The following is a 14,869-nucleotide window of genomic DNA, read 5'->3' as shown; positions in this document are numbered from 1 at the left end:
AGGTTGAACTTAACCTGACCTGGGTAGACTAGTGTACAGTAGCACCAAACAATCATCCTTGCTTGGACTGAACCCCCCTCCCGAGTAAAATAAACCACTTCTCCCGCCTCTTTTGTGGGAATCTGAAGGTTGTCTGGGAAAAGGGAAGAGATGTTGGTGATGTTTTTTACTAAAAACGGCACATGAGGGAGCCCAAACACACAAAGCCTTTCACTTATTATGCCGTCAAGCTGCTTGGATGGGTCAGCGTTTTATGACAGCCTCCCCATCATTAAGGCTTTAAACCTCCAACACTGCAGGATATCAGACACGGGGGAGCAAACCAAGAAAGTGAAATAGAAACAAAGAAGAAATGAGCTGATTATAACGCAGAAATAGCAAAAGTTGGCTTTTAAAATCCATCAATCTGTATCTAATGAGAAAATGACAGACAGATCCGTGAAAAGAAACACTTCCAGGGCAGTGATATCGGAGCTTGATGGAGCCCACTGTAATTGTAAGTCTAACTGTCAGACTTTTAGCTCTGCTGCATTTTCTTGGACAAAGCCCACAGCTCCACACTCCTTCACCGTGTGCTAACCTTGACTCTGGTCGTTGAGCCACCTCACACCTGCCCTGGAGCGGGGCAGAGAAAGGCCTCGCCCCCCCACGCCTGCTGCCCGCAGCTCACAGCCAGCCTGGCAACACCTACAAGCAGCAACCTTGGGATAAGGTACAGCGAGACACTGATAACACAGAGATGCACAGAACCTCCGGCCAAATCACGCCACCCTCTCCCCCCAGCCTCTTTAATTAGAGCAGACGGCAAGACCCGACTCCAGTTGAGACGGACTGATTTCATTGTGACTCGTTGTGATGCACTGCCAATTGCCCTGTTCCTAAATCCCTACCTGCAAATGGTGATAACGATCTTTTAATGGCGTTGATAATGTATGATTCTCTTGTATTTTCTCTGGAATCCAATATTATTTGAGCAATAACACACTATTTTTTGGAAACAATATTTACTCAGGTAAGAGAAAAGAAAACAAATTCTAGCTCACTTGTGAATAAAGCGCTGTTGAGTTACAGTACAGACATCTGGAGTAATAGTTTTTGGGAAATACACTTGTTTACCTTCTTTTCGAGAGTAAGACGAGAACACTGATGCTAATCTCATGTCTACAGGAGCTGGAGTCCACACCTGATAAGATTAGCCTCCTAGCACACAGACTGGAAACAGGGGGGAACAGCTAGTTCTGTTCACAGTTCAAAAATACAACTACCAACAACTACCAACAACTAAAGTTTGTGTAGTTAACATGTTGTGTCTTGTTTGTTAACCCCCCCAGGTGGTTTAGTAAGGTTAAAAGGGATTTTCCAGAGTAAGACAGTGTGTAGCTGAAATTCTCAATTAGCTTAGTGTAGTAAACAAATGAGTTACAATGTGTTGATGAATGAGATGTAGAGGTGTAGAGGTGTTGGTAGGTTGGTTTTTTTTTATTTTGGAAATCTAGCTGTTTCCCTGTGCCTTCTGTCTCTATGCCAAGCTCGGATAATCACAGAAGATTTTATGGCGATAGTGCATAGTTTTTTGTCTCCCCCCATGAGGAATTCTAAGAAATTACAACAAAACTGTCAACTCGTCCACATGATACAGCCTTCGGTGAACACGCACCCCCCCCCCCCCCCACCCCTCGTTCATGCAGTTGCTAATATTCAAGGAGGACACGGAGGATTAAAAAAACAAACATGGTGGACTCTTCAGAAGGGGTAATTATCTTTACTTGAGTTTCTGCGCTAAGCATAGCCATACTGAGATTTACAGAGAGAGTTGTGTGGATCTAATAGTCTGTAATTAGTTGGTAACTCATTTGGCAATAGCTTGAATGTAACAGATGTTCATTAATACAAAAAAGTTACACACTAAAGCTTTGAAATGTTAATCTATTCACTAACTTTGCTTCTTTGGTTTTGCTAATCATCTTCAGCTTAAAATGGACAGAATAGACTCTGCACAGACTCTACACCTTGGATTATCATCAGCCTCTATTTTTTGCCTCCCAATTGCCTTGAATTGATTTCTGTTGCTGTTAGTCGTCTTTAGGGCACAAACAGTAGGCTACATGCACAAAAACAAGGCTACTAACCAATTATTCTGTTTCCCACTGACACTGACGAGAAGAAATGTGTTTAGTGCGCTACCCCTTCAATAATGCCATGCCTCTTTTTCTTACAGTGTACCCTCTTGCACATCGATCCACTAACTGGCTCTATCACCTTTTGTTCTTCTGCTGAAGGAGAGCACGCATTTTGCAGACTGGAGTTTTCTTTAAAGCCTGATGGGGACAGACAACCAGGATGTCCTTGGGTTCACCCTCATCCAGACTATGCGTGCCTCTGCCCTGCCAGACAGAGAGCCCTAAATGTAAAACTACAGCTATACATTCTCGATTCACACCAGACCGTTTTCCCCCTAAGTTTGACATTTTCACTGCAGTTTGCTGCAACACAGGAAGAAGCAGACTCAAAGTGATAAGTTTCCCAGAGTTTATAAATATCACACCATTTACTGAGGCACATAAAAGATCATTCCTGCATGAAAATGATGCAATTACTTTTAGCCTCTTACTGAGCTAAGAAAACTCAAAGACCAGACTCCAAACCAAACTGATATTAGCATTAGGGCTGTGTATGATGGCTATTTATAATAATTGGTTGATTATTTTTTGCAATTAACCTACTCGGAAAACAAGGAAAATCCTGCTCTTGCTATAGCATCACAATTTATTAAAGAAAACTAACATTTCGGTCCCTCGGGACCTTCATCAAGGGAATTTTCAACAATAAACACAACTGTGGTCTTAAATACATTCTGCTTCTCCCATTCTGTGTCCCCAGGTGTGGGACAAATGACAATCATTTATTGAATGGTTTGTCACTCAATAACAAGAGCAGAGTGTAGGATTGATCTTTTTTCCAAGTTTGGGATATGTTCCAACGCCCCTGCAGAGAAGAATAGTTGGATGGAGCAATTGGAGCAATTGGCCAACTCCGAACGGCTTTGGGTCATTTGTTGAAAAGCTTGTTTTATCCGACCAACACTCAAACATATAAAATCTACGATAATATGAGACAAAACAGAAAACAGCCCTCACACTGGAGAAGCTGAGCAAACATTAATAAACCCAGATTTAGTTGTAATTAAACTTTTTAGTGGTCACTACTTATTCTTTCATGTTTTGTTAAACCCTCTGAGCCCTAAGGCCATTTTTACAGTTTATTGTCCGTATGGATTTATTTTATAAAAAAGCTGGTAAAACATCAACCCTGTTGTCTAAAGTAAAGATATGAACATCATTTTTTTTCAGGACAAACTGGGTTATTAGAATATTTGGGTTGCAGTGAGGTCACTTGAATGTTAAAAATGGTTGTAGAACCTTAAAGACAAATAAATAAATAAAACTGAACATGAATCTTCCAGATATGTATTGATATTACAGACAGATAAGTAAAACCTAAGCCTTTTTCTTCTCTAAAACACTTCTCATATGTCTTGGGAGTCACACTGTGAAGAAATAAACGTTATACTTTTTGCAGTTGATAAAATACATACATTTTTTCAAAGAAAGTCCAAACGCTTTTGCCCTCATGACATTTGCTTATGCCAATAATCAACATATTAATAACATATTTATTGATATTACACCCACAGCAATGCAACACAAGCATTTGTGTGTCAAAAACAGTTTTCCTATATGCAAAAATAAACATAATAAACATTATAACTCATATAAAGCACATACTATTTACATTTCTTCAAAAAAAGCCCAAATACATTCCAAATCTCCAACCAGTGGGGCCATTTCCTCCATAAAACGATAGATATCTATCTTGTTTTGCTATAGCATCTTTGATCGCATATGAGACTAGTGTGACTATAGTGTGACTGGGCAGTTTGACCTCTTTAGGACTCCATACTCTTTGTGTGACGTTGCCTCCCATATATGGGCATGTTGCTTCCGATTTTTCCGTAAACACACAAATAGGAGAGACGGAGCGGGCAGCTAGCGGCAGAAATGTTCAAAAACGCGATGAATTTTGGACATAAAGTGGATCATTCTTGGATGTAACAGTTTGGATTTAATGCTCAACAACCCCGAAAGAGGCTGGAGGTTCCTGGCTGGATAGAAAATCCCCCGTAGAGCCCAGAAAGACCCGGAAGCGACCTCCTTAACCGCTACTTCGTAACCTTTTAGCCGCAACTTTTGGTGAGTCTCCAGCTTTTATTGTTATTAAATGATTAAATTATGAATCAGAGGAGCTGTTTTTACTCGGGGGCGAGTCTCTCGGTCTCAACCACATTCATTACTAAAGCACATTAGTTGTTTGTAATAATCAGCTTAGGTATGCAGTGTGCAGATCATATTAAGCAGAGATAACATAAGGATAAGGATGGTAAGTGTCTGTATGGGCGAGGCGGGGTCATTTGAACTGTTGTGCGCTGAAGCGATGCAAAGGTCATTAGAAAAAATGTTCTGAACAGTTTGTCCTAGTTAAAGCATGTTTTGTAATGTTCTGTTAATATTTGGAGTGTTCATTTATGGTTATCTGGGATTTAGTGTTGTATGGTTCATTTAGTGTTCATGGTTATCCACAATTTTTGTTGCACCATAACCAAGACCAGGGAGGGGAGTGATAGGTTCTGGGCAGTGAGAGAACTTATAATGGTCAAATCAGAAGCAGGGCGTCAAAAATTCTGACTCTGTCTCCGCAGTGAAACTTTACATTTAGCACAACTCATTGGAGACTTGCAATGATATATGTAATTTTCTTTAGTTTAATTATATTGACTGTAGCAAACATATTTATTGGAGAGTTAACTGCCACAAAGAAAAATTAACTATATCAGGTGTGTAATTGCATGTTTAAAGCTAAAGTGCATAGTTTTTGACAATGACAACTAAACTGCTGGTGCACCTACGTGATGCAAGCCTTTTGTGATTGTGCCACACCCTTCCTCCATGCAGTTGCTAGTAGCCACGGAGGACACATAAGATTAAAATAAACATTTTGAACTCTTCAATAGAGGTAATTATCTTCACTCGAGCCTCTGCGTGGGAAAGTTGCCAGACAACATAATCTTCTGACGATAGCCATACTGAGATATACAGAGAGTTGTGTAGAGTTTGTGTAGAAAGTCTAGTGGTTAGCTTTGTAGCAACTTATTTGGCAATAGCTTGAATGTATTAAGATCACAAAGTTACACACTTTAATTAAACCTTAAATGTGCCACTGATGAATATTTTAATTACTTGGCTATCAAACTTAAAGTCAACTTTTAATCATTTTTTCTTATTCCTCTGTATCGAGACACACATTTTGCAGTCCACACGAGTCACATTTTGGTTTCGCTAATGCAGCCAATTAGTTAACATCTTTACCAGAAAGAAGTTAAATAAATAGCTATCAAATATGAAGAAATAGAGAAATAATTAGCTATTGTTGTTTGATTTGTTAAATCCAGCAAAAAAAAGCTCACTACCGAATCAGAATGTTCTTCTTTGTTTGATGTATTGTTTGTGTAGCCTTTATCGCCACCTACTGGCCCGGCCACTGTTTGTTGTTTATGCATTGTAGTGTGGACAGAGAAAATGTGTAAAACAAAAGTCTTGTGGACAGAATTGGTTTTTTTTAAATGGAGGGGGACAATATGTAAAGTATTTAAATACGTTCCTCATGGAATCCATAGTGTTCAGTATTTTTTATCTGCTAGTGTTAGCTGTCATCTTTGGGGTAACTCACAAAATAAATGTTGATACAGCTTAAAAAATGAAAAACCCGCTATCAGCACTGATCCGGCCTTGATCTTCTGGGGGGATAACTGAATGCAGGGCTGAGGTTGTAGTAACAGCAGATTTTTATGTTTCTGGCTCAAAGCCTAAATCATATTTTTAAATCAGATTAGCATTATTTACAATAGTTAATAACAAGCTGCAGATACTGTTGCATATAATGTAGTGGCTGCAGAGATACCAATGTGTTCCACTTCACACAAGATGGGGCATCTGAGCTATATGCTTTCATACAAAAGGAATTCCCTCTTCTGCAGTCACCAGTTTCGCTTCAAGACTTTTGGTAGAAGTGCTCTTGGTGGAGCACTCTCTAATTAGCAGCCAGTAGTGGCTGAGAAGCTTTTCTTAGCAGTCAGGATACATGCCCCTAAAGATAGCAGGGGTATATAGTGTTGGCCTCCACCCAAATGCAGAGCATTTTAGAAACACCTGACTCATATTCAGATGATAATATCTATCATTGCTCTGCTATACCAGAGCAATGTAAGGCTTAATAACATTGAGAGGAAGGAATCCTTGGCTCCAAAACAGCAAGGTGGCCTACTCTGTTTTCGCTGAAAATGATCAGGGCCATTTTTCTTGGAAAAAAAAAGATGTCTCTGGTTTACAGACTATTATTAGGGGATTGTGTTCTTGATACAGTTGTAACTACATGTGTGAATCGTCAGAGTCGCAGCACACCGGTCTTAGCCTCCCTTCCAGTTGTGGAGTCAGCAGGTCACATTCAGTTTAATGATAACGTTTTAATCCCATTTAATTCTATAATCGCAGGAAGTAAATGGCCCTCAACAGCCAAGGTTGGTGCCAGGGATTTGAAAGCACTACGTATCCCCGGCTTTATGTCGAGCAAAAGGGGTTTGGCCATGTTTCTGTCGGCCCGTCCTCCCAGAAGCCTGGGGACAATGAGCTGATGTTGACATCAGGAGAAGCCTTCACATGAGTGCTGACATTAGCTCATCTATGAGGTTTTAATGCCTGTGAAGGTTTTATGTGGCAAATTTTGTGTTGTAACTGATGTAATTGTTGTTGTTGAGAGTGCCAGAGTACAAACAGTATATTCAGATTTAATTTCAGTTTGTGCTTGTAGTTGCATGTCTGTTTGCCAATGTGTTACATGAGCATACACATGTCATCTCCTACTTGATAAAATGTTGATAGCAATATCAACGTTCCCCTTTTTTTCACTGTGTCATCTACTACACTGATTAAGCATGGCATTTTTTTATTATCAGCTGCTGGCAATCAATCATCCATTCTCCTCTTCCACAACTTCTTATCTCCCATGGTCAGATTTCTTCCCCCTGTCTTGATTTTGATATAATGCAAAGATTTCACATCCCATAATAAATTCAAGTATCAATTCTACTCCCAGTTCATTTAAGAACAGAATGAGGGACATGGAGGATCTCCAATTCTCCATGGGGAGGCAATGTGGCCACCCTTCGTGCCTCTACAGGCGGCAGAATGATGTCCTAACAAATCCCCAGATGTACCTCCTTTTTTTCCCTCTTTCTGTAAATTCTTTTCACTTATTGTGCGTTTTTATTCCTGCATGAAAATGCAGCTTTGTGGCTGGCGGAGCGCTCACTGCCTGCCTGTCTTTGAACAGCTTGCGTGCCCTGGGCCTGTCCCAGACGCCATTCTTTTTTTCCTTTTGTCCCACATGCTTCTCTTTACACTAGTGATGAGCAGGTTGTTGCCTCTGAGCAGACTCCAGCACCAAAATCCCTGGAGGGAAGAGGCCCAGGAAGAAGCATAAAGGCAGATATGATGCTATATATGCAATCTCATAGATGGCGATAAGGCATGAGCATATGTACAGTCAAACACGCATGCAGGCACTCGAGAGACTGGCACACTCACTCTGGAAAATCATCATTACGACAAGTGCTAGTAATACCAAGATGATTATCTTATATTCAATCATAGTTCTAATTTTCTATACTGCCACACACATTTTTCTCAGCATCTCATATCATAAACCTAGATGGTTCAATGAAACACATCCATCGTTGGATATGATTCAGCAAGCATAGCTGGCAGAGGCTCTCCCGTTTTTGTCGTAAGGGAAGGATTGCCATTGGGTTAATTTATCTGCAGTGCAGTGTATTGATGGAAAGGCCCTATGGGTGATAAATCCTGAGTGGTTGTTACAGCGTAACATGATAATAGCCAGGGTGTAGCATTCTCCTCAGCATCCTAAAACAAATATGTTGGGAGACTCACTCTGGTCTTATACAAGCAAACCAAACTGTGCCTGATGCAGCAGTATGCAAATACTTTCCTTACCGTGTTTCTACACCACGTCAAGTGATAAATGAAGCTAATAAAATTGACATTCAGCTGAGTGACATCCAAAAAAACATCCAGTGTTTTTGTGTGTGTATGTCATGATTTAAATGAATTGCTGCCCCACACCTAAGGACATGTTGTAATTAGAGCTGGGAAAATGAGTCAATTAATTGATTAGTCGTTAAATTAAAACAAAATTGCTAAATATTTACTGCTTTTAGCTCGTTAAAGCACCTGCGAACTTAGTTAGGGATTTTTCTTTTCAATTAAAAGTTGTCATCTACATCATTAAATTCATGAATAAATAACAAACAATCAAATCAAAGTTGAAGTAACTATTTATTAATAGTTCATCAGGACTGTGTGGGTGTGGTTTGGTCACATTTATTTGACAGATTGGGCAAAATTAGCAAACAACAGCCAAATCGTCAGATGCTGCACAGACGGATGTGACAGCTGAGCCCCACCCACTTCAAAGCACGCCTAAATTACCAAAATTAGCCTAATTAAAATTTGCTTGATACGATGGAGCTTTAACTCATATCGAAACAAGGACTTCAATTTGGAACATTGGGTGTTAAGTCCTGAACAGTTGAAAGTAGAATTCAGAACAGTTGTGGGACACTGAGGATTTTTTTTTTTATTTGGAGCCCTGCCTTTGCACAGTCAATAACTGTTGGTGACTAAAAAGCACATTGTACTTGAGTAAATATACTACCACTGAATGTTCCTTGAATTATTTAAGAAAAACTCTAACGGTGCAGGGAACTACTGTAGTAGAGCAACAAAGGCCCAGCAGGACCAAAGCATTAGCAGCCTAGATCAAAGGTGGACCTAATGAGGAGCAGCATGGAGGGTTTTCTTTGTGTGCAATTTTACCAAATTGTGGAAGCTCAACTCTTGCCTATTCAACATAGCTCTACACCCCATGAACTTTATTGCCTGGTATAAAGACATTCTGTGTGGGATTACTCCGAATGAAATCATAAAACTAAGTCACTGATCTGATTCCCATTTCCCCCAGCAATCAGCTGGCTGAATCTGTCCTGCCTCATAATCCTCTCTCAACAGCAGTGTGACCTTGGCGGATTGAAGCGACAGGTCGACATTGCGACACACAGACACCGGCCTTGGCACAAACTCTCCTTTCCCAGAGATGAAACTCTATCCATCAATTATCAGTTAACAGAACTGCAGCAGCAGGTAGAAGCAGCGGGTTTCCACATAGCTGACAGTGGGTGCCATTTTTTGGTGTGATTGCCCTCATGGGAGACAGTCCATCCGTGTTTCAATCTATAATGGTATGGCCCAATAGGGGGCGGCTGGAGAGTGAAGTCCAGCAGCTTCCCTGAATGCCTGTGACTCATCCATATTGGCAGCGCTTGCCAGATTATTTCAATTAGCTCCAATAATTTAAAAACTAAAATCCCACGCTGAGGTTGTCACTGAAAAGGGGTAAAATTGAGCCCACTGCTGCTTTGAAGGTTAGCTGTTGTATCCGCTTTATTTTGCCCTTTCCCTTGCACTAAAACAAAGTTTAGACAGAAACATGTATGATGGTGATAGTTGGAGCTGGAGGAAGGGAAACAGCTCCCTCTAGAAGAAAAAGAAATAATTCATTAATGGGAAAAAAGACAGAAACAGGAGATTATTGCCCTGTATCCTTATTATTGTTTGCAAAGGGGGGGATTAAAGAGGCACCATTAATGTGCCTCTCATGTGATTTGTAATGAATATTAAAGCTTTTCTTAAAAGCTGATGCATATTCTAAACACAAAAAGGAAATAGATTTCGGTATAGTCCCTAAATAAAGTGAGGAAATTTGCAGCACAACAATTAAATTAGACACAGCAAATTAATACTAAAAGCCATTCTGCTTTAAACTATGACTCTGGGATCAAATTAGATTCATAAAAAAACAAGTGAAACTAACATTCGTTGAGGGGATATTGTGAGGCAGAGAGAAGCCAACATCTAAATGAATGTTAACCAGCAGAATCCAATTCTGGAGCTGATTGCCTTATAAGCAGGCAGCAGCAGGCAGAGGAGAGCAGGGTGGAGCGGGCCAGCCGAACAGAGTAGATGCATGGCATAATAGCCACTCATCCATTCATGGTAATTGTGTTTCCCCTACTACAACGACTGGTGGACCTTTCATTTCCTCCCCGGGCAATGGACGTGATAGAGGAAAGGAGGTTTGGGGTTGTTAGAAGAGGATTAAAAGGGATGCATCATCCAGTGGTCTCTTCAAATGGCTGCTCACGTTCGGACCTCTCAACCTCGGGCAGCTTCAACATACCGGCCTCATACTTAGCAACCAAACAACACCAAACACAGGTCCTTAAACAGGTGGAATTACTGCTGGGCCTCACATTCATTTTAACACACTGTTAAGCCTTAATGAGGCTACACAAACTCAACCAAATTAGATATCAGCTACTTGTAAAAACTCACAAAGGAGGAGATCATATTACATTCTAAGACACTGAATTATTGACTCAATGATTTCACAAATTAAAGGGCCACTCCAGCAGTTTAGTACTGCACTTCCACTCACTCACATGACAACAATTTAAACATGCATAGACTGATTTTTTTTTGGCCTTTAGTGGGGAAAACATTGACATAGTATCAGCTTAGAAAGTTGATCTGCAAACAGTGGCATTGCGTAGCCATGGTGCCACATGAGTCCACTATTTACCCTTCTTTTTAGCTCTGTTTAGTCTCCAGCAACTCCTGAGGGGATAATGTAGCTCTTAAGTTGCTAAAAGCTCCACTATGTTTACCAGGTAGTAAATAATTTTTTGTCAGCGTTCCAATTGGTGCTGGGCATCTGGGTTTTTAACAGCTGCCTTCTGTGGCCAAAAACTAAGCTAATGAGAGCAGTGAGAGTGAACCAAAACAATTAAATCCTCAGAGCTGAGGGAAACTTGGTGATAGTTGGGTGATAATTCTCTGTGGGTTTGTCACTATACTCATAGTCATTTGATCCCCTGTTTATAGAAAAAAATAATGATTAGATCAGCTTTAAAATGAAAGTATAAATCAAGCTCAGAAATTGTGGAGCCTAAATTTCCCATAATGCAACTCAATACCGTCTTTTGTTAGATTCTCCTTGCATTGTAATCAACCATGCCTTTCATGCTCCATGTACTTCTTTTGCTTCTCATTATTAATTTGTAGTCTCCCAGTCCTACTCCATCACCATGACTACTAAAATGACATGTAATATTGGTGGAGTGGCCCTTTAATATTTGTCACCTTGTACATTAGACTTGCTTGGTGATTATGTGACAAAAGCAGGAAAAGGGCTAGATGGACAGCGTAGGTATTTGGTTATATGATCTACAGGAGGTAGCACATGCCTAGTGAGTACGAGGCTCACCTGTTCTAATATGGTGTTGATCCTGTCCACCTCGCAGTCAATCACAAAGCGCTTCTCCTGCCTCCTGTCCATCTCCTCAATGATGCGCTTGAACTCTGCTGCATCGGTTGTGCTGCTAACAGAGCGGGCGGTCACCTGCCAGTTGTTGGCTACTGCTGCCTCCATGATGGCCTGCAGTATAGAGAAACCTAGAGAGTGAGAGAGAGAGAGAGACCCTGAGGATTAGACACAAAAGAGACTGGCACACAGCAGCAACAGTTATGCAAGAACTAAGAGACTGCTAATTTATTCCAGAGAGGTTTTCGCTCCAAACCAAAGGTTATAGGGCCATCTCATTACAATCTAAAGTAGCATTCCAAAGTCTGCAAGCCCCCTAAAATATTGTCTAGAGTCTAGACTTTTTTCCTGTGTTGAAGTCATTGTGAATTTACATTTGCATATTGAGAAGGCAATATCATAATGAAGTGAAAGGACAGGAATCGTATCTCTCTATATTATTAAAAGATCAGCGGGTGACGTTATTGCACTTGGCATCAATTAAATCACGGCACTTAGCTCAGCCACATGTTGACTTTGACAGCGTGGTGAAACACGTCGCAGCCCGTGTCTCCTTGGAAGATCGTGCCAGCTCATTTAAAAATAAAGACGATGAAGAAGATTCATCCAGGCCAGGAGTAGAAAGAGAGATCATTATGCTAACAGAATGAGCCCTTCTAATGATTAATTCACACGTGAAATATTTTCATTTAACAGAGTGCTCAGGAACACTGTGGTCAAATCCCATACCACAAAAAGAATAGTGTAGTCCCATTTCTGGGGGGACAGATTGCACATAGCACAAGATGGAACAAAAAAAGGCTCAACTCTATTCCACTGTACAACGGCCGAGAATTAACATGAAGCTTATTAATAAAAACCGAGCACACCTCTGGCATTTCATTGAGCCATGGTCTATGCAATTGCAAACTGTACGTAACATAAGCTTCTCTCCCTTCTCTCTATTCATTTTTCATTGTCCCTATGGTGAACTGAAAAGGGAGAAAAGAAAACTTGCAGCAACAGCAAATTCTGGCACACATTCAGACATATACAGACCTTATATGATGATTTATTTCTTTATATATTTATAATATTTATATATGTAATATCAAATGTGACTCGGTAATGTGCAAATTGTCGGACACACCAGTCTGAAAAGCAGCGTGCTCAGTAAATGTTGTCATATATTTTCTTACTGGGAGCCATTTCTCTGTACAACCTTATCTCTATCAACCGGCTGCAGACAGCCAACAAAGCCAGCATAGAGACCAAAGACACAACAACAGCTATAACAAGAAAACCACTTTGTGACTCTGTTCATTTCACTGCTTTTGCATTTCCCTTCTTTTCCATTCCATCTGAATGGTCAAGCAGCCTTCTTTTTCTTGACTGGTAAATGCTCTGAGACTGCTGCGCCACATGGCTCTGCACTCCCGGGGTGACGCCGCCTCTGCAGCACACAGTCACATCTCCACCAAGTGATCTTTTGGCGAAGCGACACAGCCAGCAGCGGAGCCCGACGCACAGTGTGTCACCTTCTGTATATTGGAGGATTGGCATACTGCCTGCAAACATCAGCCTACCAGACCTCAAGGTTATCTTGTAACCCGGTTATCAGATCACATCTCCAAGGGGTTCAGCATATAGTCCATGAATGTAACCTGTAGCACAACACCGTGTTCAGATAATATGTTAAGGGCATGTAGAGGCACACTCATAGTCCCTTTGTGGATTCAGGGTCTTGGAGGTGGTTAAAAGTAGCAACACTTGTACATGTACATCGTCAAATGTACTATTTTGTTTTTTTAACTGGACAAAAGTCACACTTTCCTCAGGAAAAAAAAAGGGATCCAAGAGTGAAGAGACCATCTGAAGCCTTTCTGAAGTATCATCATTTTAACATGAGCACAGCAACGGCAGTCTCTCATGTAGCTTACCTACTAGCATCTACCCTACCTAAAGCAAAAGTTACAGAATGAAGGTTTGAATAACATGGATGCATTATTCATTTTCCTCCGGCATGTGCTCACAACCTCACCAACCACAAGCCAGCTGGATAGCATGGCGGTCTTCCCGGCAATAAAAGCCTCTCACATTAGGAGATGTCATGCAGATTAACTGGGTCAAAACGCTCTCTGTTGGTTTGGAAACTGTCGAGAATACGGCTGGTAAAGGTACAAATGCTAATGAAACACACGGTAATCACGTTGGGCGCAAGACATGCCATGCACATGGGTTAAATAATAATAAGGCATGGCCGTGGGATCTAAGGGTGTGTAAGGTGCTGCAGCACCCTCTTCGCAAAAGGTATACAAACTACAACCATATTTAACAATTGCATACATTTACTTTAATAAATTGATTTTTGATATTAACTTACTCCCTTTCATTACAATTAAATGTAATTTTATTTTAATATTTGGTTGGTAAGAGATAAACAAAAAGGGTGATCAGAATGAATCTGCCTATTTTGTCAAGAGCGAGGTGCACTGCGCACTTCTAAAGATCATTCATTAGTGAAGATAGTTGTGGAAACTTTCCAGTACAGAAGTAAACTAGCCTGTAACATGGCACGGAAGCGCATTTTGGATTTTTTTCTTAAATCAATCGAAGGCTAACCAGCCTAGTAGACCTGAGTCAGAAAACCCAGCAACTGTAACTGAAAGAAGTGGCAGCACCTCTCCGCCTGTCACTCCCACAGCGACCCTGCTAGCAACAGACGACAAGGCAGCTAACTTTTGATTTGATTTACTCTAAGTCAGTGATGTGTTTTATACCCTTGTATTTTGTGGCTCAGCTTGTAGTAGGCCTGTTCTGTATCATTTTCATAGCTTTGTGCCTATATCCTGCGTTACATGTGCCTAGATTTTCCCTGTTGTGGATTTAGGATTTCATTCTTGTTTTGTTTTTCCGCTTGTGGAGTGTTGTGATGGATGCACTGTGGTGTGTGGCGGTTGACTTTGCCACTCTCGAAAATTTGTCAGCACCCCCAACTCAAAATATGTACGCCATGTAATAGGGTGGACATTTGTTTGAGGGCTGCAAGTATCAGTGCAATCGTTGATTCCTGTGCTGCTTGAAATACACAATAATGTCTCAGAAGATTTTAGATGGCAAAAGAAAATACGAATGTTCACAGGGGAATGCTTGAGGGATTTAGGGTTTATACAGTTGAGTATCTCTTGTGTCTAAATACAATCTGTGAATTTCCAATTTTCATTTCCAAGGTCTGAGGTTGAAGAAAAACATGAATTATGCTCTTATGTGAACGAAGGAAACAATGTTCTGTCAATCAGATTAGAACCACAGAGGGCTTTTA

At 40.7% G+C, this 14,869-nt stretch overlaps 1 protein-coding gene across 5 annotated transcripts in view; it reads right to left on the bottom strand.

Annotated features, from left to right (window-relative positions):
- Positions 1-14,869, bottom strand: part of gria3b (glutamate receptor, ionotropic, AMPA 3b) — an 82,072-nt gene that overhangs the window by 27,496 nt on the left and 39,707 nt on the right. For all 5 annotated transcript variants that reach the window (XR_004333732.1, XR_004333731.1, XM_032527459.1 and 2 more), the window contains exon 4: positions 11,512-11,699. Coding sequence is in view for 3 of the 5 variants with exons in the window: in XM_032527459.1 (XP_032383350.1) it covers positions 11,512-11,699 (188 nt within the window). In the remaining 2 variants the exon portion in view is untranslated. The remainder of the gene's footprint in view (positions 1-11,511; positions 11,700-14,869) is intronic.

Source organism: Etheostoma spectabile, chromosome 10 (genome assembly GCF_008692095.1).
Source record: "Etheostoma spectabile isolate EspeVRDwgs_2016 chromosome 10, UIUC_Espe_1.0, whole genome shotgun sequence".
Lineage (NCBI taxonomy): Eukaryota > Metazoa > Chordata > Actinopteri > Perciformes > Percidae > Etheostoma > Etheostoma spectabile.
Note: the sequence above shows the minus strand (reverse complement) of the source record. Positions and strands in the feature narration are given on the sequence as shown.